The 26,579-nt window shown below is 51.1% G+C and overlaps 2 protein-coding genes across 5 annotated transcripts; one reads left to right on the top strand and one right to left on the bottom strand.

The window, feature by feature from the left end:
- The first annotated feature begins 12,388 nt into the window (after positions 1–12,388).
- LOC133263542 (interferon-induced protein with tetratricopeptide repeats 2-like) lies at positions 12,389–15,469 on the top strand. The gene is given in 2 exon segments (XM_061443343.1): positions 12,389–12,518; positions 13,383–15,469. Coding segments are annotated over 2 exon segments (1,314 nt in total). The 5' UTR covers positions 12,389–12,513; the 3' UTR covers positions 14,692–15,469.
- Positions 15,470–16,015: 546 nt separating this feature from the next.
- Positions 16,016–25,330, bottom strand: RACGAP1 (Rac GTPase activating protein 1). 4 transcript variants are annotated; one of them, XM_061443335.1, is made up of 17 exons: positions 25,238–25,330; positions 23,966–24,060; positions 23,005–23,207; positions 22,569–22,705; positions 22,264–22,333; positions 21,998–22,051; positions 21,201–21,278; positions 20,949–21,066; positions 20,672–20,802; positions 19,870–20,034; positions 19,434–19,529; positions 19,001–19,199; positions 18,544–18,649; positions 18,205–18,337; positions 17,374–17,509; positions 16,631–16,739; positions 16,016–16,328 (listed from the first exon to the last, which is right to left on the bottom strand). In XM_061443335.1, exons 2-17 carry the CDS (start codon positions 24,054–24,056, stop codon positions 16,253–16,255), a joined length of 1,902 nt encoding a protein of 633 aa, XP_061299319.1. In that variant the 5' UTR covers positions 24,057–24,060; positions 25,238–25,330; the 3' UTR covers positions 16,016–16,252. The 4 variants fall into 4 exon arrangements, with proteins under 4 accessions (XP_061299319.1, XP_061299321.1, XP_061299320.1 ...); XM_061443337.1 differs by having other exon boundaries at positions 23,966–24,056; positions 25,238–25,256; XM_061443336.1 differs by lacking the exon at positions 25,238–25,330 and adding an exon at positions 24,300–24,735.
- Positions 25,331–26,579: the final 1,249 nt, after the last annotated feature.

Genomic DNA, 26,579 nt, shown 5'->3' with positions numbered 1-26,579 from the left:
TTGTCAGTGAAGGCAGGTGAAGGTGTGGGGTGAGCGTGGGGACCGGTATCTCTCTGTAGAACATCCCGGGATGGCCACGTTGATGATGATGAAAGAAATCATCATCTCCTTCCAACCTGGGGAAAGGGTGCTGCGGTCCAGCTGGAGCTCATAGAATGGGTTGGGTTGGAAAGGTCCTTAAAGCTCCTCCAGTTCCAACCCCATGCCATGGGTAGGGACCCCTTCCACTGGAGCAGGGTGCTCCGAGCCCCTGTGTCCAACCTGGCCTTGAACACTGCCAGGGATGGGGCAGCCACAGCTTCTCAGGGCACCCTATGCCAGCGCCTCAGCACCCTCACAGGGAAGAGCTTCTGCCTTATCTCCAACCTGAACATCCCTTGTTTAAGGCTGTGCCTCCTGCCCACATCTCCAGGCAGGACCCCAGTGTCCTGCTTCGAGTCTCCTTAGAGCCTCAAATCCAGATGAGTTTCCTGAAGAGGAAAGGGTGAGCAGAACACTCAAGCAGTCACCCAAGCAAAGGGTGTTCCGTGCTCTTCGATCTGCTCACTCCATCCTTCTTAACGTGCTCACGCTGAGCAGTTCATGGGAAAACAACCCAGAGAAGCTAACCCAGGCATAAAGAGCTGCCAGGAATTCCTTCAAATTACCCCCTTCACACTCAGCTTTGCCCTTGGCTTCATTGTGCCAGTTTTAAGACAAGTGCTGCATCCCCTCAGAGCCCGATGTGCCAGCGAATGATGCTTCTCAAGCTTTCTCCTACCAGCAACCAAACCACTGTGCCAAGGCCATCATAAATCCCTGCTCTAAAAATGCCTCATTCCTATTGTGCAGCTGGGAGCAGGGAACTCTTCTGAGCATCTTCATCACCCACAGGGGAAGCTTCGTGCCCGGAGGGTCGTTGGCTGGTTTCGTAGTGGGACGTTTCTCAAGCCCTCAAGTCCTGTACCATGTACTTACAGGGGCAGTTAAGGCTTCTCTCTCTGTTGTGCCTGCTTCAGAAGTGGGTTTTTTTCCAGCTTCCTCTGAGTCCTGAGGGCATCCCCATGAGCACAGGCACCCATTGGGATGGATGAATATAGGTCAAAACCTGGGTGGTAACAGGAACGTGGATGCAACAGAAGGAAAGAGAAGGAGAGAAAGGGAAGGCTTTGGGGAGAGGTCCCCATGAGGTCCTGATGGACCCGATGCTCCCTGAGGAGCCCCCATTCTGGTCATGCACAGGTTGAAATCGGACCCTTCCCAGCTCATGTTTGTGCTATTCACTTCTTCAGGGCTCATTTCCCACCAGCATCATCCCCTTCATCCATCCCCAGCCAGCCAGGCCCTTGGAGAGCAGGGACAGGGCCACAGACCTTGAGAAACTGGGGCTCTATTGGAAAGCCTTGGCGACCTTTTCCCAGCCCCACTTTGCAGCAGCCTGGGGGGGGGGGTTAACCCCTCTGTTTTGCTGCTTCCATCCCAAGCCCGTGTGGGAGAGGGAAACCAAGGAGGGGAGAGCAGCTGATGGAGTGTGCAAATCCCTGCTGAGGAGAAGAGGTTTGATTTAGTGGGGCCAGAGGTACTAAAGAGCTTGGACAGGAATTTGCACTCAACTTTGACACACAAGACATTTCCCTTTGTGGCCAAGACAAACAAAGGAAGGAAGTGTCTGGGACTTTTAAAGCGACCCAGTGGAGACAGGTAAGGGCAGATAAGGGCTGAAGGAAGAGTGGGCTGGGGAAGGGAAGCATCCACTTTGAAAGGCTTGCTGGGGTCCTTGGTATTCTGCTGCTTGCAATGGGAGAAACAGGCAAAACATCACTGAAGTGCTGAGTACAGGGTTTCTGTTCACCCTTTCTGTTCTCTTTTTCCATGTACTTTGCAAAGTGTCCAGTGCTTATCCCATGAGGAAAGACTGCAGCATTCCGATGCTGACCACCATCAGGCCCTGGCAAATCTCCTGTCAAAGGATGCTGGGCTCAAGTGCCCCGGTGGTGTCTGTCCCGTCCCTCTAGGATCCTGGGATTTCTCAGCTTGGTAGAAAAGAGCATTTGCCCCTTTCCAGCATCCTCGGATAAAAGGCAAAGCTGGAGCTGTTCCTGGCCTGCAAAAGGGAGGAAAACACTGAGATGGAGGGATCTAAAGAGAATGAACATGGTTAATCCAGCTTCATTAATGCTATTGCCTGTCCCCATACCACTTGTACAGGGAACAGAGGGGATGCCTGACTCCAAGAGCATCCTCTTGGCTGCTATGGGAAGGCAGGCATCTCGCCAGGCTAGGGGCAAACCATGAGTTCTCTTCCCAACTTAACATCAGTGATTCCTCATTCCAGACTGCTGGAAGACTGTCCCTGACTCACAATGTAGGGGTCAACCTTGCCCACATGGGGTTAAGTTTCCTCTCAGGGTTTCGGGATCTCTCGGCTTTACCTGCGTGGTGACTCCACAGGTCCCCCCATGAACCCCTCCATGCACATTCTGATCTTTGACCTCAGCTCTTTCCATTCTCCACATTGGTTTTAACCCTTTTCCTCCCTCAGGATGCAACCAGCAGTAGCACAGGAGATGCTGCTGATGCTTCCCTCGACAGAGCTGCAAAACACAGCACGGATGAAGGAGGTATCTTGCCAAGATCCAAGAGGCAGAGGAGCAGGAAGGTCCTCGCAGCATTCCCATGCCACAGAGCCACAGATCCTGCTCCTTGCTCTGGTCCTATCGGGGTGGTTTGCATTCAAACGCCTGTCCAGGGCCTGGTCTCCTTGGCCAGGGCTGCCCAAGGTCCTCTGCTGCACACGTCCAGCCCGAGGGCATGAAAACAAAGCTGCTGCTTTCGGGGTTATTTATAAAGCAAGCTGCACAAATAAACCTTTCCTCCCCAGAGCAGTCAAGGTTAGGAATCCACAGTTCCCCTTTCCTATGGGGACCTCGTTTGTGACTCATTCCCAAGAGCTGGAAGCCATGAGCCTTTCCAAGCGAGAGGAATGGCTTGACAGAGGCAGCTGATGGCTCCCTGTGAGGACTGAGCCCGCTCCAGCCGTGTTTGTTACCCCTGAGCAAAGACCTGCACAGAAACCCCATCCGTGATGCAAGGAAAAGGCTTCTCCAGCCGCAGACAACTGGCTGGAGCAGCTTCTGGAAGCTGTGGACCAGCTCCTGCCCCAGCTCTCACGGGGCTGGGGGGATGAAGCTCATACAATCACAGCATCATCGACTATAGAGAGGACCTTTAAGCTCATCCAGCCCAACCGTTCCAAGGCCACCACTAACCCATGGCACTGAGGGCCTCGTCTCCACCGTGTGTGAACACTTCCAGGGATGGTGACTCCACCATCTCTGTGCCTGAGATGCCTGAGCACCAATAACGACCTTGGGGCACAAGGTCTTTGAATAGCAGGGCGTTATCCTCTCTTCTTCCTTTCATCAGCTGGGTACCACTGGACACAGCGATTGGATGCTCTGCCATGTCATCAGCTCAGCCGGCCCCGGGATGAGGGGGTTTCATGCTCCGTGCCCCTTGAATCCTAATTTTGCCCTCTGCTGACTCTAATCCCTGCATTTATCTTCCCTGCAAGCGTGGTGTGACTTCTGGCTCTGCTCTTCGCTGGCGCTCGCAGCTGCATTGCAGGCGGATCTGCCTGACATTAGGAAACGCTTCTCCTTTGCTTCGCCAGGAATCCTCCTTTTGCTGTTCCTGTGCCCTGATATTCCCAGGATTCCCTTCCACGAACCGCTCTGCCCAGGAGCCTCCTGCAGCTTCTGCTGGTTTTGCCCACGACGCTCTCATCCCTCTTGATCTTTCTTTGGAAGACGCGGTGATGCTGTGCGAGCCCTGACGTGTGCCACAGCCTGGCACCGAGCAAGCTGGGCTCTGCAGCGGCCACTGAAGAAGCTGCAGTTGGGGTTTTGCAGGGATTTGCTGCAATCCAACCGTTGTTCACAAACACAACTCGATTTTCCAGCGCTCCCAAGCTCTGGGATTCTCCACGCCTGAAACAGGTTTCCTGTATGATGACTCGTCTCCTTGCTGCTGATCCTTGAGGAATGCTCACAAAACACTGCACAGGCGTAGAAAACCTTTAGCTCTCTCTTGTCCTAAGATGTGAGGGCTCTTTGGGGGTGCTCACCCTTGGCAGCAGGGGGTTCAGAGCTCACTTTAGGGATGCTCATCCTTGGCAGCAGTGGGTTCAGAGCTCTCTTTGGGGATGCTCACCCTTGGCAGCAGTGGGTTCAGAGCTCTCTTTGGGGATGCTCACCCTTGGCAGCAGTGGGTTCAGAGCTCACTTTAGGGATGCTCACCCTTGGCAGCACTGGGTTCAGAGCTCACTTTAGGGATGCTCACCCTTGGCAGCAGGGGGTTCAGAGCTCTCTTTGGGGATGCTCACCCTTGGCAGCAGTGGGGTCAGAGCTCTCTTTGGGGATGCTCGCCCTTGGCAGCAGTGGGTTCAGAGCTCACTTTAGGGATGCTCATCCTTGGCAGCAGTGGGTTCAGAGCTCACTTTGGGGGTGCTCACCCTTGGCAGCAGTGGGTTCAAAGCTCTCTTTGGGGATGCTCATCCTTGGCAGCAGTGGGTTCAAAGCTCTCTTTGGGGATGCTCATCCTTGGCAGCAGTGGGTTCAGAGCTCTCTTTAGGGATGCTCACCCTTGGCAGCAGTGGGTTCACAGCTCACTCTGGGGATGCTCGCCCTTGGCAGCAGTGGGTTCAGAGCTCTCTTTAGGGATGCTCACCCTTGGAAGCAGTGGGTTCAGAGCTCTCTTTGGGGATGCTCACCCTTGGCAGCAGTGGGTTCAGAGCTCTCTTTGGGGATGCTCACCCTTGGCAGCAGTGGGTTCAGAGCTCTCTTTGGGGATGCTCGCCCTTGGCAGCAGTGGGTTCAGAGCTCTCTTTAGGGATGCTCACCCTTGGCAGCAGTGGGTTCAGAGCTCTCTTTGGGGATGCTCACCCTTGGCAGCAGTGGGTTCAGAGCTCTCTTTGGGGATGCTCACCCTTGGCAGCAGTGGGTTCAGAGCTCTCTTTGGGGATGCTCATCCTTGGCAGCAGTGGGTTCAGAGCTCACTTTGGGGATGCTCATCCTTGGCAGCAGGGGGTTCAGAGCTCTCTTTGGGGATCCTCACCCTTGGCAGCAGTGGGTTCAGAGCTCACTTTAGGGATGCTCACCCTTGGCAGCAGTGGGTTCAGAGCTCACTTTAGGGATGCTCACCCTTGGCAGCAGGGGGTTAACAGCTCAGGGCCCATGTTTAAGGGTGATGCATCTTGAAGCGTTGTTTTTCTCTCTCCGTCCTATGTTCACAATATTAAATACTTCCTTCCCCTTTGGCCCTGGAGCTGGAAGCCCGGGCTCTGTTTGAGCAGGGCCTCTCTATCACCAGAATCTGCTTATCTGCAGCTCAAAGGAAACTCGGCTTGGCTGCTGTGTTCCAGCTCCGGATGGAGCCTCCTGCCTGCACACAGGAGCGAGGGGCTGAGCTGCCGGGAGCTCTTTGGGAATGGTGTCTGGGATCAGCGACTGTGGGGGCAAAATCACTGCTGGGATCAGCCACGGGACTCATTCAGAGCCTGGAGGGCGAGGTATTGGAGGGCTTCAGAGCCTTCGAGAAGGGGGTTGAAGGACTCGAGCAGTACCCACGTGAGCAGCAGCATCGTGCAACTGAAACGTCAGCTCCAAGCCCATCAATCGAAACAGGATCACAAGGACCGCGTTGAACCACTCGAAAGCCTGAGCACGTTTAAGAGCTCACTTGAGGTCTATCTTCTCAAGGGTCTTTCTAGCACCTAAGGCGCAGCTCAGGGCACGGAGCAGGCTCTTGGTGCCAAAAATAAACCACTTGGAAAGCTCTGACAGCCTTGTCAGGGCTGCAGTGATCTGAACTGACAAAGGAAGAGACCCATAGGAAGAGCAAGGCTCTGCGGGCTACCTGTGAGCCTGGAGAAGACTTTGGTCAAGCAACAGGCAGTGGATACAAAGCCAGTGTCCCCCATGGTTGTACCGAGCTGTGTTCCCCCACGTGGGCTGTGAAGATGCTGCAAACAGCGTGGGTACCACGCTGAATTCAATGTCTACTTGCAGCCAGTGAAACAGCTCGTGGGGTGGTAGCAGCAGATGGGCAGAGCACCACGTCCTCAGCACGCACCAGTGGCAGATGTTGGCTGAGATAGGTCCTGGATGAGAGCAAGAGGGTGAAGCAGAAGGAAAGCTTTCACCTCTGACACTTCGCTTCCTGAGAGCTGATGGGGGAAGAGCCAAGTGCTGGAGTTTTTCTCTTTCTAGAGGGCTCTGTATGGTTTTATTCCCTCCACCTCTTGCCCAGGTGCCCTGAAAGCCTATAATGAACATCCTGTGCTTTTCTACCTTGGGTTTTAGCTTATAGCCCTGAGATTTCTTCTCTTCTCACTACTCTTTAAACCTATGCAAAGCACCTAAACCTTCCCCTGGGGAAGATCTTGCCTGCTCTCCCGGCTGCTGTTAACTGGTCCAAGTGTACCATGAGCTGTGTAGGAAATGGATTCCTCCTTCAGTATCCGCATTACTTTAATGGCCACGTTGTCTGAATCATCCACTGCCTGTTCTTCTTTCTTTCTACACGTTATGCTGCGTTGTCATCGCTCCAGCTCCTCTTCCTTGCCTATTGCTCTCTGAGAGTTTGGCACAGAGCACATTGCTGCTGCAATCTTATCAGGATCTTAAGGCCACAGTTTCTTATTACTTCTCTGCCACGATAATGGCACCATGTGCCCTAGGAGCAGCAGTGGGCTGCTGGAATCAGAGGATCTGATTTTCTCTCATGCTCTGGTTTTCCCTAGTTAACATCCCTACGAGCCCCACAGATCCTCTTTTACCCTTTCCTATGGTCTGGAACGGGGATTCAGGCCCAGCCCTTTTGCCAGTCAGGGTTACTTGCTGCCTCCTTCAGCAAGCACAATACAGAAGGCTGCAGAGTTAAGCAACAGGTACCACATGCAGCGTAAGAGCCACTTGCACCTTACATCGCCTGTCTTAGGAGAAGGCCCAAAGGCCACAGCCCCTTGTGGGGCACGAGCTGCCTCAAACTGGAGAGTTAATCCCTCCCTGCATCCCATCTCCTCTGCGTGCTCACAGCAGGGGCTTTGCTGCCAAGCTTGCCTGCCCTAGATCAGCCCCTGGTGTGCTGGAGCTTCCCAGCCTGGCTGAGCAGCGAACGCGCTGCGCTTATCACCCCATCAGAGCAGTTGGAAGACAGTTGAGTGGCTCTCTCAGCGCTGATAGGAGGGAAGGCTTTGCTCTTGGAGATAAGAAGCCCTCCCTGAGGAGCCAGGGATGTTCGTTGGTGTCGGGGTGTCTTCCAGCCCGTTGCAGACGTACCCTTTGTATGGGTGAGATGGAGAGGCGGTCACGTAGCCAACAGCCAGCGAGGGCTGTGTTTTTGAGGTCAGTTAACCGAACCCTTCGCTATCATCTCTTTTCTTTGCCCTAGAATTGCTCCTCTCCTGTTGATCAAGCCTTGGCAGTGACCTCGTTGGCTCGCCACACTATAAACAGTCAAATCCTCGTGTTTGAGATAGATTCATTCAGGAGCGATGGACGTGTCAGGAAGGTGTTTCAGCTGAAGATGCTCAACAGCTCTTCTGCTCCATCCTCTGTGTGTGCTTGAGAACCTGCCCAGCTCCTGCTGCAGGTTATGGAAGACCCAGTTTCATAAGCAGCCCCTGTCTGGGTTGGGGAGAACAGGGGTGTCTGGAGGAGGTATTCACTGCCATCCCCAGGCAGAGCTCCCTGCGTCATCCCATGGCAGCAAAGCCAGTCTCTGGTGGTTACGTCGTGTGATGCTCCTGTATCACTAAAGCGGAACGTCTGCATCCCCTTCATCCGCAGCAATTCAACAGATCTCATTTGCAGTACCAGGTAATTGGGGTGGGTGTAAGAATCAGGGCATGCACAGAGAGGCTGTGTGCTGATGTCCATTCATGTAATGGTTAGAATCATAGAATAATTAGGGTTGGAAAGGACCTGAAGCTCATCCAGTTCCAACCCCCCTGCCATGGGCAGGGACACCTCACACTAAACCAGGTCACCCAAGGCTCTGTCCAACCTGGCCTTGAACACTGCCAGGGATGGAGCATTCCCAACCTCCCTGGGCAACCCATTCCAGTGCCTCAGCACCCTCACAGCAAAGAATTTCCTCCTTAGATCCAATCTAAACTTCCCCTGTTTCAGTTTGAACCCGTTACCCCTTGTCCTGTCACTGCAGTCCCTAATGAAGAGTCCCTCCCCAGCATCCCTACAGCCCCCTTCAGATACTGAAAGCTGCTCTGAGGTCTCCACGCAGCTTCTCTTCTCCAGGCTGAACAGCCCCAACTTCCTCAGCCTGTCTCCATACAGGAGGTGCTCCAGTCCCTGCTCATCCTCGTGGCCTCCTCTGGACTTGTTCCAACAGTTCCATGTCCTTTCTATGTTGAGGACACCAGAACTGCACCCAGTGCTCCAGGTGAGGCCTCACAAGAGCAGAGCAGAGGGGCAAAGAGCAGAGTAGAGGGACTTGATCTTACAGGTCTTTTCCAACCTGGCTGATTCAAAGCCTTTGCAAGCAAGGAGATCAAACATTTTTGGCAAGGCAGAGGCTGTTTGACACAAAGGTGCGCTCAGCCTCTCAGGATATGGCATATGGGGAAAGCAACCTGCCTTTCCCATTTGAAACCTGCTGCCTGCCCCTTTCCTTGGGCCCTTTGCAGCTCAGTTGGGACGGGTGAATGCTCTCCATAGGCTGCTCGCGCTAAGTCCGGCTCTGTTTTCCCTCCCTGTTTACACCCAAAGGAAAACACCACATTTCCAAATAGAACTCTTGGCATCCAGGTAAGGATGAGTCAAAAATAAGCCATGGGGAAGGGATGCTGAAGCGTGGCTGCTGGTCCCAGCCTGGCCGGAGCACAGCCATGCACACATCCTGCCTCGCGTCTTGCAGCTCAGCGGTGGAAACCCTCTGCCATCTGCTGGTACGGATCACTGAAGGTCTGTTAGAAGCAATTGCTAGGAGGAAAGAGGCATCTTTGAAGTGCTTGTCTAGGATAAACGTTCCCTGCTTCGGTCCAGTGCAATCCTCCTGCTCCTGAGGAGATGGAGCCCGCAGGCTCCTGGCAGCACAGCTCTTGGCTGGGGATTCAGACTCGTAGTGATGGGACACGGGGTGATGGGTTCAGACTGGAACAGGGGAAGTTCAGCTTGGAGATAAGGGAGCTCTTCCCTGTGAGGGTGCTGAGGCGCTGGCACAGGGTGCCCAGAGAAGCTGTGGCTGCCCCATCCCTGGCAGTGTTCAAGGCCAGGTTGGACACAGGGGCTTGGAGCACCCTGCTCCAGTGGAAGGGGTCCCTGTCCGTGGCAGGGGGTTGGAGCTGGAGGAGCTTTAAGGTCCCTTCCAACCCAAACCATTCCATGATTCCATGCCCCAACACCTCTGTGCAAGCACGGATACACTGGGAAAACTCTCCTTCTGCCCCCTTCTTTCCCTGGAGGAGCTGTGCACATCCACAAGCAGAACCACAGGTAGCAGAGCCTGGAGCAGTGGCATCAATATGACCTGAAAAAGGTGCCAGTGAAACAGAAACCACCTTTTTGTTACCTGTCTTTTCACTCCTAGAAGCCTCGCCTGGACTTCAGTGCCAGCAAAAAGCTTGGATGCACTTAACAAGGGAAATCTTGAGCCAAGACTCAGACTTTGCCAGGGAAATCCTGCTGCTGCTTCTCCATCTATTTTTAGTTCTGGCCTTTCCTACCCAGCTGAAGCTCCTTGAAATGCCCTAGCCCAGTTCCAGGCTTTCTCACTTCATGCTGCAGACCACTCCAGGGCCTCAGAGCCCCTCCATCATGTCCAAGGAGAATCAGGTTAAGAGCCTGGACTTTTCTTCTTCCTTTTCCTGCTTGATAAAGGACTCGGAGCCTGCTGGCCTGGCTGCAGTCAAGTTCATGTGGTCTCATTTGTTGCTGCAAACCACATCTCTGCTCCTAGATTACCCCGAGTACAATAGCTGTTACAAAGGAGGATGCAAACCAGGGCTCGTAGGCTTGCCCAGGAGCAGCAGCAGACTGCTGGGGGAAACGGAACAGACTCGAGACGTGGAAAAGCAGCTTCATTTCCAAGGCACATTTGGGGTTAGAGCACCAGGCTGGTGCGAGCCCTCTCATTCCTGAAGAGGCAGTAGAGGAACTCGCTGCCAGATGGGTGCTTTTCCCAACTCGGAAACGTGCGGGCCGATAAACCAGGATTTCCTTTCCATCAGCTCAGAGAATTGGATCAATCAGTGCTATTTGATGCACCAGAACTGGTTTGGAGCCAAGCGGGGGGGTTGAGCTATCGCCAAAGCATTTTACTTCTTCGCATCTTATTGCAGCTCTTTCACTTTTCCTTCCCCCCTCCCCATTTCTCTCTCGCAACACCAAGCCTCGCCTGCACTTCCCCTTTGGCTGTGTCATCAGGAGTGTTCTCATTCGCTGTTATTTTTGATTTGCAGCCAGGCTTTGTACGATATTAATAGCGATTCCATAAAACCAGAATCTTCCTCAAACCAGTCCTAATATTAGCAGGAGAAAGAGCCAAAAAGCATTGCTGAGGCCGGAGGGATTTGAGCTCTGGATTCCTCCTCCATTCTGCCAGCACTGCCCATAGCCCAGCTCAGCCCCTGCCCTGGGGAGTGAAAGCATCTGTCTGTCTGTCTGTGTTTGTCTGTCTGTCTGTCTGCCATCCAACACACACAGCCCCATCCTGGCCACGCCAGGCAATGGAGAAGCAGCTTGGGCAAGCCAAAGCGTGCAGAAAGAAGATGCTGACGTGAGGATTCAAGAAGAACTCATTCATGGTCTAATTCATGCCTCAGTCTAATCAATTTACTCTCGCAAGACCCCACTTGCAGCACTGGGTGCAGTTCTGGGGTCCTCAACATAAGGACATGGAGGAGGCCACGAGGAGGAGCAGGGACTGGAGCAGCTCCCATAGGAGCCAGGCTGAGAACATTGGGGCTGGAGCAGAGGAGCTGCGTGGAGAGCTCAGAGCAGCTTCCAGTGTCTGAAGGGGGCTACAAGGATGCTGGAGAGGGACCTGCATCAGGGACTGGAGAGATGGGACAAGGGGTGGTGGGTTCAGACTGGAATAGGGGGAGTTCAGGTTGGAGATAAGGGAGAAGAGGGTGCTGTGAGGGTGATGTGAGGGTGCTGAGGCACTGGCACAGGGTGCCCAGAGAAGCTGTGGCTGCCCCATCCCTTGCAGTGTTCAAGGCCAGGCTGGACAGAGCCTTGGGCAACATGGTCTAGTGCAAGACATCCCTACCCATGGGAGGGGAGTGGAACTAGATTATGTTAAGGTCCTTTCCACCCTTAAGTAGTATGTGATTCTATAATCCTTTACTGCTCAACCTCTTCCAGCAGTGCTAACAGCTAATATCCAAATTATTCCATTGCTATTAAAGGCTGTCAGTAATAAAACCCAACAAACACATCAGACAAAAGTACCTATCCCAATCCTTTAATGACAAATTCACCCTCCTTCCTTTGCTGCAGTGACTCATCCACATCCTGAGGGGGAAAAAGTGATGTTGATGGGTTTCATTTCTTCTTTGCTAGGAAGAATATGATTATAGGCTTGATGGTTTCTTCATTTACTACCTACTTGGGGCTACTTGATTGGTTTTTAATGGATTTTCTACTGGTCTCTGTACTTGAATCTTTCTTCATAAAGCTGCAATGCCATGTTACAGAAGATACACTGTGTGTCCTCTGTGGCTCCGGTGTTTTACCGGGGTTATGTTACCTCTAAGACTGGCTCCTGTCACTTACCCAACCGTGTTCATCAACGACCAGCATGGATCACCACCGAGTTGCTAACACCCCACCAGTGACCCACCCTCAGCACAACCTGCTCAAGCAAGTACATGGGCTCTATGGCAGGCCCAGCCCTTGTACCTCAGTTATACAAACCCATGCCAGTTCAATACCTCAAACTCGAGTGGGTAAGGAGGACCTTGTTGCTAGGGAGTTACAGCTAAGCAAACCACTGCAAAGTGCCAGGCAGGCTGGGACAGATCCAGACAGAACCAGCCCAACAAGCCCAGTGCCAAGGTCTGAGAGCCAGGCAGAGCCTTTCAACAATGATGGCAATGCCATAGTTACACTCAGTTGCCCAGAAGCTTCTATCACCTTAACCCTGGTACTTCTTAAAAGCTTTAATGCTAACAAAGCCAGTTGCAAGGGGAAGAAGGGCTCCAGGGTTAAGTTCTGCTCTGAATGGGTCTTCATTCTCCTTTATCCCGATCCCAGTCCCATTTTGGGAAGGGAAGGTAGTAGCTTCTAGGCAGGGACATCAGGATACATCATTTTCTGGTTTAAGTCTTTTCTTTCAGTTTTGTTTCTTCCAAGTCCAACAGTTTCATCAGACCCCACCCAGAAAGAAACGCTATTTAAGGGTCAGTTGGTAAGTTACACACTCACTGCTACCCTGTGCATCTGCTGCAGTGTGGAAGAGATCCAGCCCAAGCCATCACTCCCTAAGGGTGCTGCTCCAGCCACAGCGAGCATGAGGTAAGTGCACAGCTTCCGTTCTTGTAGCTGCTCCAGAGAGAATGGTTTTGGGTTGACTTCACTCTGCAAAAGGTCCTGGAAGTTACACCTTGACCAAGCCTCTGCTCAAGCAGGGTCACCTAAGAGCAGGTTGCCCACGACCACATCCAAACAGCTTTTGAATATCTCCAAGGATGGAGACTCCATCGCCCCCCTGGGCAAGCTGTTCTGGTACTCTACCATTCTCACAACTAAAAGACAAAGAGGTTCATGATAAAGCTTCCCCCCCAGCTGCCCACTGCTTTTTGTCCCAAACCCTGGGCACCACTGATAAAAAGCTTGCCTCTGCCTTCAGGTTTTTATGTGTGTTTCTAAGATGCCTCTGAGCCTTCTCTTCTCTAGGCAAAAGAGGCCCAGCTCTTTCAGCCTTTCCTCAGATAAGAGATGCTCTAAGTCCAACATCTGCATGGCTCTGTGTTGGACTTTCCCTGCTGAGCCATCTCTTGATGCATCACTCCCAGGAAGGCACAGCCCCTATTTCTTTCTTTCTCATGGGGAACAGAGAAGTTTTCATTGTGTGGTTTTGGCTGGCTCTACTCTTCCTGTTTCTTGAAGTCCATCCTGGAGGCATTGGGTAAGAGCAGCAGCCCTGGCTTCAGGCACTGGAGGCCAAGAAGCCAGGAAGCCTCCCTGATGGCTCCCTGAAAATGGGTTGATTGGAACAAAGATTCACAGGATTTTGAGTAGCTTGAGTGGGGAGAGCCCCATCCTCCACCTCTCCCTCCTTTTTGCTTCAAGCACAGCTAGGAGCTCCTTTGGGCTCTGTGTGGGTACCACAGGACACCACATGCTGCCTATTCCTAACTCACCTTTTCCTTTCTGCAGCAAGGAAGAGCTGAAGGAAAAGTTGGATGCCCTTCAATGCCATTTCACCTGGCATTTGAGTATAGCAGGCCACATTGATATTAGCCATGTCCTGCAGAAGCTGGCTGTTGAAATCAAGTACACACCCCACCAAAACCAGGCAGCACTCTTGGGGCTGCAGGCATACCTGTACCAGCTGGAAGGTCAGAGCAGAGAAGCTCTGCAAAGCCTTAAAGATGCTGAAGAGTATGAGAGGCAAGACGAGCAGCAGGCATCTGCTGCTGGTTCATTGGTTATATATGGGAATTATGCTTGGATTCACTACCTTCAGGCCTCTTACCAGGAGGCTGAAAGCTATCTGCAACAAGTTGAGCAGCTCTGCACAACTCCTTTAGATGCACAGCTGATCCCACACATCCAGGCCCAGAAAGGCTAGTCCCTCCTGGCTATCAGAGCCCGGAATGGGGAACGGGCAAGAGAGTGCTTTGAAGTGGCATTGATGCTTGAACCGGAGAACAGGAATTTCCATGCTGGGCTTGGAATGGCTCTTTACTCCTGCTGGAATTACTTCTGGTATCCTGATATTGCAGAGGAAGCTAGAATCCAACTGGAAAAAACTGTTCTGGAGCACCCAAATAACTACAGAGCCAAAATGTGTTTAGCCATGCTACTTGAACAAGCAGATACAGAAAGATCAATTAGCTTGATAGAAGAAAACGTAGAGAAAAGCTCTGATCCTGATGTCCTCAAGGCTTCATCTTCCTTTTGGCTGAAAAGGAATGCTATACAGAAAGCAATTAAGATATTACAGCAAGCCCTGGAGCAGAATCCAGGTTATCACCTTCTCTATCAAGCCCTGGCCAAGTGCTATAAGAAACAGTGGCTCAATGCAAATAACAAAGACAAGAATAACATACTGGAAGCAGCCATCAAAGACCTCAACCAAATTCTTCAGGAACATCCAGACCTCGTGTTTGTAAAGCTGCAATTAGCAGAGTTCTATGGCGCAAGAGACCCAGCACAGGAAGAGAAGATCTACAGGGAGCTGCAGGAGAGAAAGGACACCCTGAGCCTCAAAAGCCTTCAAGCCCTTAATCTCTACTGGGGAAACTTCTTCTTCTACAAGAAGAAGTCTCTTGATGAAGCAAAAGCCAAGTTTATGGATGGGTACCGGATTCCCATGGCAACAGCAATGAGGAGGAAGTGTGCCCAGAAGCTGACCCAGCTGGCTCAGCACTACCACGGTGAGGCTGCTGCTGCTATTCACCGTGCCATGGAAGACACTGACCGCCACTTGCCTGCCGAATTCTCTGCAGTCGAGCTAGAGTGAGGGCAGGAGCCCCAGCCTGGGCAAAGCAGGGAATCCTATCTGCAAAGCTAGAAGGCATTCAGGCCTAGCATCTCTCTCTCTCCCCAACAGCAGGCCCATCACCTCATGTAGATACAAGGGTTCCATTGGCATCACAGCCCATCCCATTCCTTGTCCATACATACAGGCCCACCCATAGATAACCAACTGCCCCAAATTTACACACCAGGCCCCCAGTCCCACTTCTCTGAGAGGAGGGAATGGAAACAAAGGTGAAGAATTTGGCTCATGGGAGCTGAGCACAGTCCTTTGCAGGGAGACCTGCATCATCCCCTTGGAGTTGCTGTAGATCAGACCTAGGTGCCACTTAGGGGAGAGTGAGAAGTGCCTTCCATTACCAGAACTCTCATTTGCAGCAAATAAGAAGGTGGCTTCATCCATAAGGTCATTAACTGATGGGGGGGGGGCTTGGAGGGGTGAAGAACCTGCATACAGGGCAGAGACATAGTCCCTGGCCTGTCCTATTGCTTTAAATACAAATATAGCAAGGGCTAGCTGCTGTTTAGGGAGCATAGAGTTGTGATTATATTGGCATGAATCCTTTGAAACGTGTGTGTGCTTGCCTCTGCCTGAACGTAAAAACAGGAGCTTTGCTTTCTTGCACTGGTAAAACTATAGCACAAGTAACAAGCATCAGCCACAGCACAGAACCACAGGTCACACAGATCATTATTTACTTAGCTGCACAAGTCATGACAGTTTTCCAGAGCTCAATAAAAACAGTCTCTTTATAAGCTTCTGTATGTGTTCCATAAATCTTTTCACACAGCACTGAGCCAGGCCACATATCCCAGTTCAGGAAAGCAGGGACTCCCAAAAGCAAGGATGCTCTTAACCCACCCTCAATCCCCGCACCAGTATGAGCGGCACTAGTCATTCATTTAGACTACCCTGGAATCTTTGGGGTTTGCACCTACAGACAGTTTTTACCTTGTAAATGCAGTACCAGGAAACATTCCTTCACTAAAGTCACAGCCCCTCTGGCAGTTAAAGAGAGCATCCTTTGCTCAAAGGCAACAGTGCCATCCTCAGGATTAAAGGCTGCATGACCACAGCCCAAGTCACGAATTAGACTTGGGTGCTGCTGGAAACACTGGATTGCAACAAATCAGCGTCACTGCTGTGTGAAGAGAAGCTTTAAAAACCAAAATTGAGCTTTAAAAACCAAACAGCAAAACCCAACAAGCTCACAATCCTTATATGACTGTTCCACTCCATACAGCTACGAGACTGGATGCTATTGAAAAGTGTCAGCAAGTTCCTCTAGCATTTTTTTTTTATTAAAACTTAGAACAAATCCTGATATTACTTTCTTCACCAATACTAAAATTCAGCACAGCATTAGATAATAAAAATACATTGCACAATAAAATCCCATTAAAAGTCTCAGTTAAGCTGGAAGCTAAACGGAAAGAGATCTTATTACATAAGCTGCCAATGGCCACAGAGAGGACTGGTGTTTCTTGTACTGGTGCATACTGGTGTGCAAATGCTAGGACAATGGCTACTTCCCAGGTCCACTTCACTTCAGCACAGGAGAAGCAAAAAAGTTATACTGATGCCCAAGTTGGGCTGTTGACTTGCCTTTGCTCCCGAATCTAGATCAAGAGAAGTAAGAAAAATATCAGGTTTGCATTTAGGATACAGAGGTCTAACACTTCCCCTTCCCCAGGGGACTTTCACCCAACTTGTACCCATCTCCCACACAAAGCATTGCTCTCCCTACCATAAGAGGCCACTAATTAAACCATTGTGCAGCTTGCACTGTTACTACAGCACTCATGAAGGGAGAGTTGGCTTAGTAAATCCAGGCTGCTCCCAGAACAGGTTCCAAAAGTCTCATTTTAGTACTTCACCTGCACTGAACCCAACAGCTCCATAACATCCCACTGGCACTTACCTGGGGGTGGTTTTGCTGAAGGTAGAGCGGACCCTCTGGGACAGGGAGCTGGATGATGGAGTCTTGGAGAGCTGGTGCTCTGGAGAAGTGAGGGGCCCAAGTATGCTCACTGCCAAAAGAGAGGGAGTGAAGTGAGCAACATAGGGGCAGCTGAAGTGCTCATTGCCATGCAAGGAACATCAGATATAGAATCATAGAACAGTTAGGGTTGGAAAGAGCCTTAAGATCATCCAGTTCCAACCCCCCTGCCATGGGCAGGGACACCTCACACTAAACCATATCACCCAAGGCCTCGTCCAACCTGGTCTTGAACACTGCCAGGGATGGAGCATTCCCTACCTCCCTGGGCAACCCATTCCAGTGCCTCAGCACCCTCACAGCAAAGAATTTCCTCCTTAGATCCACTCTAAACTTCCCCTGTTTCAGTTTGAACCCGTTACCCCTTGTCCTGTCACTGCAGTCCCTAATGAAGGGTCCCTCCCCAGCATCCCTATAGGCCCCCTTCAGATACTGGAAGGCTGCTCTGAGGTCTCCATGCAGCCTTCTCTTCTCCAGGCTGAACATTCCCTAGCATCTGCCAAAAATACTAGACAATGCTAGTGTTTTTCTGGCATGTTCTTCCCTCTTCCTCCATGAAGCATGCAGGAACGCTCCAGAGTCTCAAGCAGCTCTGACTGAGGGGCATTATTTTTACAACAGCAGTTGCACAGCCAGTAAGGAGTAAAGCAGAACTCGGGGGTTACCTTTAACATCTGGTGTCTGTGGTGTGGAGTAGGCATTGGCATTCTCAATTACATGTGCTGGGTCAATGTTTTCTTGCTCCACCATCATCAGCTGGCTCCAGTAGTCCATAGGCAGCAACAGAAGTCGCTCCACTACCTACAGAGAGACCAGTGAATAGAATCATGGAATCACAGAATCAACCAGGTTGGAAAAGTCCATTAAGATCATCAAGTCCAACCATTACCCCAGCACTGCCAAGTCCATCACGAACTCATGCACTGAGGGCCTTGGCTACACGGTTTGGGAACACTTGCAGGGACGGTGACTCCAGCACTGCCCTGGGCAGCCTGTTCCAATGCCTGAGCACCCTTTGGGGATGGAATTACTCCTCAGCTCCATCTAAACCTGCCCTGGTGCAGCTTGAGGCCTCTTCCTCTTGCCCCACCCCTTGCTCCTTGGGAGCAGAGACTGATCCCCACCTCACTACATCCTCCTGTCAGGCAGTTGTAGAGCACGATAAGGTCCACCCGAGCTTTCTCTTCTCCAGACTAAATACCCCCACACCCCCAGTCCCTCAGCTATTCCTCATCACACTTGTGCTCCAGGCCCTTCCCCAGCTCCACTGGCCTTCTCTGGACCCCATCAAGCACCTCCACGTTTCTCTTGTAGCAAGAGACCCAGAACTGGTGCAGCCTTACCAGTGCCAAGTACAGGGGGATGATGTTACAGACCAGCACACAGCTTTGACACACTGACACTAGGACCAGCATCACCTCAGCTCCCTCCAGCAATTCACTTGAACCTGTTAAAGGGGATACATTCACCCCAAGCAGGTCTTTCTGCTCACTCACCTTAGGCTGTCGCTTCGTGTCCTGCAGGAGCATCATAGGGTCAGGATCAGGTACAGCATGAGCAACTATTGTGGGGCCAAAGACTTTGGCCAAGTTGGCAACGTCCATTTTAGTCTCTGGGCTCTGAGCCACCCTATATTAAAAACAAAAAGAGGATGTAGCTTCTCCCCTTCATTTGTAATACAACTCCCCCAACCCATACCCACTGCAGCTTCTGAATAAGCGTTTTTTTCCCCCAGGATGAAGACTTTATGCTCACAAGCAATAACAAAAGCCCATTTCAAGAGGGCACCAGTGGCAACATCCCTCTTTCAGAACTGCCAGTCCATCTGGACATACCTCTGCAGGTGGATCATGAGGAAAGCCAGGGTGTCCCTATTGGCCTGAGGAAGCTCACCAACTGCTTGGTACATAGCAGCAATGCTGTTGTCCTCATCTGAGATTTCTAGGAGAAAAAAAACAATATGTTTAAACCTCAGAAGGTAGTCCCAGAGGCACAGCTGCAATACTCCCCTCACAGCAGTAGCTATCCTGAGAAACAAGGAAGCCAGAAACTTTACATTTACTGCCACTGCAGTAATCTGGTATCCTGCCCAAGTAGCAGAACTTGTTTCCTTCCTCTTCCAGAGGAGTACAGCAGAAGAGATATCCTTCAAGCACATGGCACATCATCAACACAGCTGCAAGCATGAGGGCTCCACAGAGCCCTGGGGTCTTCCCAGTGGACATGACATCTAAACCTGTGACCGTCAAGCCTAGGGAAAGATTTGGAGATGCCATTTAGCAGCTTCCTCACCTGCAGCTTCCATAAAAGTCTTGTTTAACCGGAACGTGAGAAGGGGCTCTTTCAGGCTGCGCAGAAAGTCCTTGAGAAGGCCACAGATAGCATGGATGTCATCCACTTTGCTGAGCAAAGGAACATTTTTTGCTCTAAGAAACTTCTCTTTCAGTTCCCTCACTGTCTTGTCACAGCCAGACACCCGGTAAAGGCCCGTCTGTAACAGAAAGCATTGCTTAGAGGCAGAGAATCAAGAGCACATACAAAACTGACATCCTGCTCCCACTTGCTCTCCACACCTGGGCACTCTGTACAGCCACTGTTGCTCACCCACAGTCACCCACTGACCAGCACTATGCACACAATGAGTAAGGGATGCTTGGGTTCATTTGCCTCCCTAACACCACAACCCATTTCATCAGCACTGTTTCACACCTCATTTTCTTTTTACCTCATGCAGCCCTCGCTGCTCGATCTCATTCACACAGTGCACTATGATGGAAGGGATCATTGGAGGAGTAGAAGGGACAAAGTCCATCAAGGTCCCCTGAAAGGCAAAAGGAAAAATGAAGGAATACTCAGTCTTCAGACATAGAAAATAATTTCTCAGGGATTCATAGCGAGATCTAAAGCACATCCATCAGCACAAGGCTGCAGGATTGCCTACCCAGAGCTGCCATATTCCCAACTCCACACCCTCCTAACACAGCATCCCTATCAGTTGGAAGTAGTACCCTGCTTCCAACACAAACGATCTTGCTAACGTAGATCATGCACCTTTAAGCAACAGGAGCTCTTCTGTAGAAGGCAGATTTGTTAGAGCCTGAGCCCATTCCTCTAACCAAATACAAGCCAGTTTGGGTTGGCAGCTCACCCAGCAGACTCACCTCTCCAATTCTAACAGGAGTGCCTGTCAAGGTGGGGATGCAGGGAAGAGGACAGCGGTCCCGACACTCTGGGTGAGCAACCACACGGCAGTCTCTGCACTTCAGAGAGATTTTTCCAAATTTCACTCGCTTTCCACATGGAACACACGATTCTGGCTTGATAACCTAATGATTCAGAATGTACAGATGGGAAGAGATTAGTGCAATGTAGTCACTCAGCAGGACTTTCCCATGTGAAGACAGGCTAAGGAAGTTCGGGCTGTTCAGCCTGGAGAAGCTGTGTGGAGACCCCAGAGCAGCTTCCAGCATCTGAACAGGGCTACAAGGATGCTGAAAAGGGACTCTGTCAGGGAACGGAGCGATAGGACAAGCAGTGATGGGCTCAAACTGAAACAGGGGAAGGTCAGCTTGGAGATAAGGAAGAAGTTCTTCCCTGTGAGGGTGCTGAGGCACTGGCACAGGGTGCCCATGGAAGCTGTGGCTGCCCCATCCCTGGCAGTGTTCAGAGCCAGCAGGTTGGATAGGGCTTGGAGCAACCTGCCCTAGTGGAAGGTTTCCCTGCCCATGGCAGGGGGTTGGAACTGGATGAGCTTTAAGCTCCCTTCCAACACAAACCATTCCACGATTCTATGAATCTGACTTCGACTGCATAACCATATAGGATAACATATTCCCTAATCTAATGCAGGTAACTGGTACAGTCAATATTGACTTGAGTAGCCTCTTACCAAGAGCCTGATATCACACCCATTCCAAAGTGGAAGGAGATGCTTTTCCAAGTTCTTCCTGCCTGTAGACCTACCGTCTTTGAAACAAAGTCGTGCAGCCTCACTCCCCCATTGTTCTGTGGGGTGCCAGAGCCATCGGTCTCCGGTTTGGATTCCAGCTGCTTACTGCCTATGCTTGACTCGCTGCTCCAAGGCTGCAGAGGACCTGAAAGGCAAAAGAATGTTGGCACCCTATCCCTCTTTGCTTTAAAAGCAAGTGTGCATCATAAGCCAGAAGCAGCTACCTAGGTTCTATAAGGCCTACTAAGTGGTTGCTTCAGGACTTTGGACAAATGGAGACATGACACCTACCACTCTTCCTCCGAGTTTTCAGATTATAAGGCACAGTCTGGATAGTAGAAATAGCTTCAATTGGGCCACCATCATTGGGGACCATGAGAGTTGTCTTTGCCACTATGGATTCATTTCCCTGTAATGAAAAATAAGCTGTTAGCGATGCAATACTGACAGGACATGGGATGTTCTAGTTTGTTGACCCTAGAAACAGGTATTGCAGCATATAATTGGTGGAAGTGCACCCAAACCCAACAGGGACCAGCATACCTGGTCCACCGTGGAGCCAATTGATCTGGTTTTCTTCTGAGGACATGGTGGGCCTTCAATGAACTGCCTGGAAGACCGCTGAAAAGATACAGTATGCTTTTGACTATGAAGCAGTTCTGTTCTTAACAGAGTGTTATATTAGCCAAGTATAACTAGAAAGACTAAACAACCATCTGCACATGCCACAGAAGTGTTTTCTTTCACAGTACCTGTTCTTCATAGCAACTTCAAGGTTGCCATGAAGTATGAGAAGGCCTCAATACATTGCTCTTTCTAGCAATTCTCCTACCCAGCTTCGTAATCCAATTCAGAAAAGAGAAAAAGGAGAAGAAAACCAAACCATACACACAAAAAAAGGGCAACTAAGAAGTCCTAGACTGTTCCCAACCCTGCTACTGATGATTTCAGGCTGCCTTTTCCCACCTGTGCCTACTGCATACTAATAGCAGACCAGAACAAGCACAAGCTCCTTTACAAAATAGAAAGCTAACTTTCTACGTGATTTTCCCCCAATCTGGAAGCTGTTAATAGTCTTCCCGTGCTTTCTTACGGACCCTAGGCCATAACAGAACAGATATGCAGAGCTCCAGTTGTCTTCAGTAGACAAACATCACAATTAACTTTCAACCTAAATCCTCAGCACAGATCCAAATTAAAGTAGCAGCACATCCATCTGAAGTTTGACTGTGATTAGTAGCTCAGACATCATTATAGGTGGCTGTGAGATGACAGATGGTGCCATTGTGTCAGCTAAGGCTAACAATGGAATCTATCTGAAGGGAAAGAATTGAACATACCCGCTTCTCTCTCCTTTTCAGTCTGACAGCTTTCACCACAGAGGAATCCCAGTCCTGTGGGAAATACACAGCACTGGTTAGCTCAGTGTAAATACCCTACAGCCTCTGGCCAGGACTTCATTAAGTTTTAGCCAATAGCACATCAGAGCAATGCAAACCAGCTCTACCAGTTAAACACCACAGTAATTTAAACACAAGGGGTTTCCAGAGATTAACCCAACCCCCCCCACCCCAAGGTTTTACAGTGGAACTTGAAGTTACATTACCAGTGACTCATCAGTCTTGTCAAAGCTGATATCCGACAGAAATGAGCCAGATTCATCTATTGTAGACAGCCTAAAAATAATAATAATAATTAAAAAAAAAAAGAAAATTAGTAGGAACTTGTTATCAGTTTGGCTTTCAGTCAGCCCTGGTTCCAGAACAATGCTACTGACTCAGAGGAGCTGTATTTCAAACTGGAATAGAAGTAAAACCCTACTGATAGGGTGCAGCATGTGTCACAGAGGTACACGGCTGCCTGGATATTTAGCATTTGATACTTGCTCAGACAAAATGCTCTTCTGCCTACCTCTTGTTGCCTGAGCCCCCAGTAGAAGCCTGTTGCTTGTTAAGAAAGGCGAGGGCAGACTTCTGCTCTTCATTGAGCTGAATACTCCCAGAGGCATCACACATGAGCAGCTCTCGAATCAGTTGCATTTGCCGCTCCTGTAAAGGTAGAGCATATCAGAAGCTGCCACAGGATGAAGTGTGTTTAATTACTGCAGGAAACCATCTGAAGTGTTTGAGATGCCACATATAGGCCCTCAGACTGCTACTGGCTGCAAAGCCCTGGCTCCAACAGGTAACAGCAGCAGGTCACGTTTTTCCAGACCAAAACAGAGGGCAAGATTTCTCCCAGGGAGGAATAAAACCAGTAATCCTGAGTGCCAGTCCTTGTTTTTCATAGATCACCACCTTGCCTCCAGCCCTCTAGAAAAGTAACTGGTAATAAAGGAATTACTCACCAGCTTTTCACAGTCCGTTTCAGCTTTTTGCCTCCGTCTGATCTCCACATCCACTTGGTTGCGAGCATGTTTCAGCTTCACGTCCAAAGCACTACGTTCAGCTTCAGTTTTCATGAGGAGGTCTTTGTACCTGACAAGCTCATGCTCTGTTTCCTGCCATTTTCTCCTATACTCTTCAAAGTTCTTTGCTAACTGAAGGAACTCTGGAGAGAAAACACAGGCAAGCAGGAGATGCAGCAGCCCTCTTCACTGACAGCAGATACCTAGTGATACAACCTGCTCTCAACTGAAGAGCAGAGCAGCCAGCCTTTTGGCAAACCCACCTCCACCAGAGATGGTCATCAGATCCTGCAGTTTTTCAAACTAAAGTCCTTCATGTTAGCATCACCCAGAAAAGCTAGGACATGAGACCCTGTGTGGATGAAGCCAGCTTGCTTGAATGTTAAGCTAAGAAAGCTGGGGCTATTCAGCCTGGAGAAGAAGAGCTGCATGGAGACCTCAGAGCAGCTTCCAGTGTCTGAAGGGAGCTACAAGGATGCTGAAGAGGGACCTGCATCAGGCGCTGAAGCAATAGGATAAGGGGTGATGGGTTTAAATTGAAACAGGGGAAGTTCAGCTTGGAGATAAGGAAGTTCTTCCCTGTGAGGGTGCCCATGGAAGCTGTGGCTGCCCCATCCCTGCAGTGTTCAAGGCCAGGTTGGATGGGGCTTGGAGCAAGCTGATGGCAGGGGTTGGAACTGAGTGATCTTAAGGTCCCTTCCCACCCAAACCAGTCTATGATCCTACAACGTGGCCCTGCCGCAAGCTCAGCATGCGACTTCGTATTACTTAACAATGAAAGTCCCCTCAAATCCCGGTGCCTGTAGCAGTTTTATTCCCCCTAACATCATCCATCAACTGATTCTTCAACAGCAGCAAGTGATGTCTGTTTGCACAACCCCCTTTCAGAAGCAGAACTTACTGTATTCAGTTCCCTCACTTAAAACTTCAGCCTGGCGCTCAAACTGCTCGCACAGATTCCGTAAATTCAGCACCACAGTCTCAATCTCCATCTTCCTGCAAGAAACCAGAGGTTAACCAACAGCCCAGCCCTTTCTTCCCACCTCCAAGCAGCCAACATGGCACCAGCCCAAAGAAAAGAGAATCAGCTTTAGAATTAGTTCGTTTTTCAGGCGTGTTTTAGAAGCCAAGTTATTTGATGGAGACAGATGCAGCTAAAGTCTCTGTAGGGAACGAAGACTCTCACCCCTCCAGTTTATGGACAGCAGAGCCACAGAGGCAGTAGCTCACTTCACCTTATTGCTTCAAATACTCTCCAGAACACTACAGAGGCCCAGAAGCCAAGGCAAGCTGAGGGATCCCAAATCACCCTCCTTCTGGAAAGCTGCAGAACGCAGCTCATGCCCTGCCTGCAAATAACTTTGTACTATATAGGCCACTAAAAATGTGCAAGTTTTCAGAGTAAGATAAAAATAGGAGCCGCATTCTTGGGATTTTAATACAGTTTTAAATTTAGCAGCCTTTGAAATTACAGCTCCTGCCACAAATAGCTGCTCACATTCAGACAGTCAGCACATTTCCCTCAACCATTAGCAACAATGGCATAAACAGAAGCAATGAAGAGGAAAGTCTCCAACTCAGCAACACAGAAATTACTTTGCCCGTGCAATAACTTGCTGGGGCACACAGGGCAGCCTGGACCAATACATTACCACCAGAAGCACATAGAAACACAGGTACCGGGAGGGAGAGCACTCCAGCTAAAGGAAAGCCGTGGAAAGCCCTCAGTACCCGCTCCGCAGTCCCAGACTCCACAGACACGAAGGTATCTCGGGGGTTTCCCGGTTACCTGATCTACACTGGGGGGAGAAGCTCTCTGCTGAAGGGCCCTGCTCTGCTCCTTGCAGCCGGCTTCAGTCCCCTTCTACTTTCGTGCCTGAATTACCACCACCACCACCACCACCACCACCACCACGGGCATCAGAGCCCAGCTCGACGGCAGGGCCCGGGGAAGGAACACGGTAAAAAAAAACCAGCAACGGAGACCGGAGGCAGTGACGGAAAATGAGGCAACCGCCGCCGGGCCCGGCCCGCCCAAGGCGCCGGCCCACGACGGCGGCTCCGCTCCACCGGTGGGGACCCGAGGCCTGGGTGAGGGGAACCCGAGGCCTAGGGGATGGGGGGGAAACCGGTCCCGGTGCTGAGGTCCCGTCAGCCGCTCTCCCACACTCACCTGGGCCGCCGGCCCGCCGCAAGCTCCAGCTCCAACGGCCGTAGCCAACCGCCCCGCACTTGGGTTTGAATCCCGGCAGCCAGCCAATCCCAGCGTGCTCCCCATCCACCCGCGCCTCTCATTGGCTGTGCTCGTTGGGAGGCTGAAGCCAAGCCGGCGCCATGTCTAGTGAGGGCGGGGCCTGTCCGCTCCACACCCGGCAAGAAGGTGGGCGGGCGGCCCGTGAGGCCGCAGGGTGAAGCCGCCCAGGCGCCATCTTTACTGTTGGCAGCTGCCTCCACCCCGCGTTGCGTAGCAACAGAGCTGCTAGGGCCTAGGCCGCCCGGAGCGGAGGGCTGCGGCTTCTCTGAGGGCCCAAAGGCAGCCATTGGCACCAGAGGGGCTGTTTTGGGGAGAAAAAGCCGTTCTGAGGTAGGACCCAGGTGTGACTTTGAGGCACACGGGCACGGGTGAGTCTGAGCCCCTCACAGGGGTTCTGCAGAGCGCCAGTGCTGGATGCAACCCGCGGCTGGTTCAGAGCACCGGGAGGCTGCTTCTTAGGTGTTATCTCTTGAGACATATGATGTCCCAGCTCGTTTTTGCCTTTAAAACACCGATTTGAGTAAAAGCTGTTGATCCCTCCTGCGTGCCAAAGGCAAAGCCCCATTCCGAGCCACCCGCAGGCATTCCACGTGCAAAGCCATAAAACCCCAATACTTAGAAGCGGAATCGCATAATCATCAACTCAGAATGCGACCGAATCTTTTAAATCTGACCAAAACAGTGGGTAGTTGACGAGGGGATGTTAGCCATTAGAAAGCGGAACTAAATGCAACGTGGGAAAGGGAGTTAGCGAAGCAGATTGCTCTCCAGCACCCAGCTGCTTTGTCAGAACTGCTTTATGTAGGTTATAAAGCCTGCTTTAACTTAATTAATAATAATTAATTCATAATAGATCGGAAAGAGCCTCAAGGCCTTCTGAAGAGTAAACATCAGCGAGGCTTCCTTGGGGAAGGTAATCAAGATTGTCTGTGTTTTATAGGGAGCTGAAGCCCAGAAGAGACACAGCTCATCCTCGGCGTCAACGGCGGAGCAAGAGGAAGGACCCGACCTCAATCCTTGACCACAAAAGCATCCAAAAGCCCCATTTGCCCCAAGTTGGAGGCTGATGGCGACGCTTGGCTCTGCCGAGAGCCTCTTGTGCATGCGCACCCCATCGCAGCCCTCCTCGCACCCCAGTTCTGAGGGGGTTCAACTGGTCCAGTGCCAGCCCCGGGGCCTCCTGTGGCTCCTGCCTGTGGTTAAATCCTCCCCGCTAAGATGTCTCTCTTGGCAGACCGTGTTTCTAGGCAGGGAAGTTGGT

The sequence above is a fragment of the Pezoporus flaviventris genome, unplaced genomic scaffold (assembly GCF_033815535.1).
Source record: "Pezoporus flaviventris isolate CSIRO_AGI_PZ_B2104156 unplaced genomic scaffold, CSIRO_AGI_Pfla_v1 ptg000350l, whole genome shotgun sequence".
NCBI lineage: Eukaryota > Metazoa > Chordata > Aves > Psittaciformes > Psittacidae > Pezoporus > Pezoporus flaviventris.
This window is presented reverse-complemented; position numbering and strand designations above follow the sequence as displayed.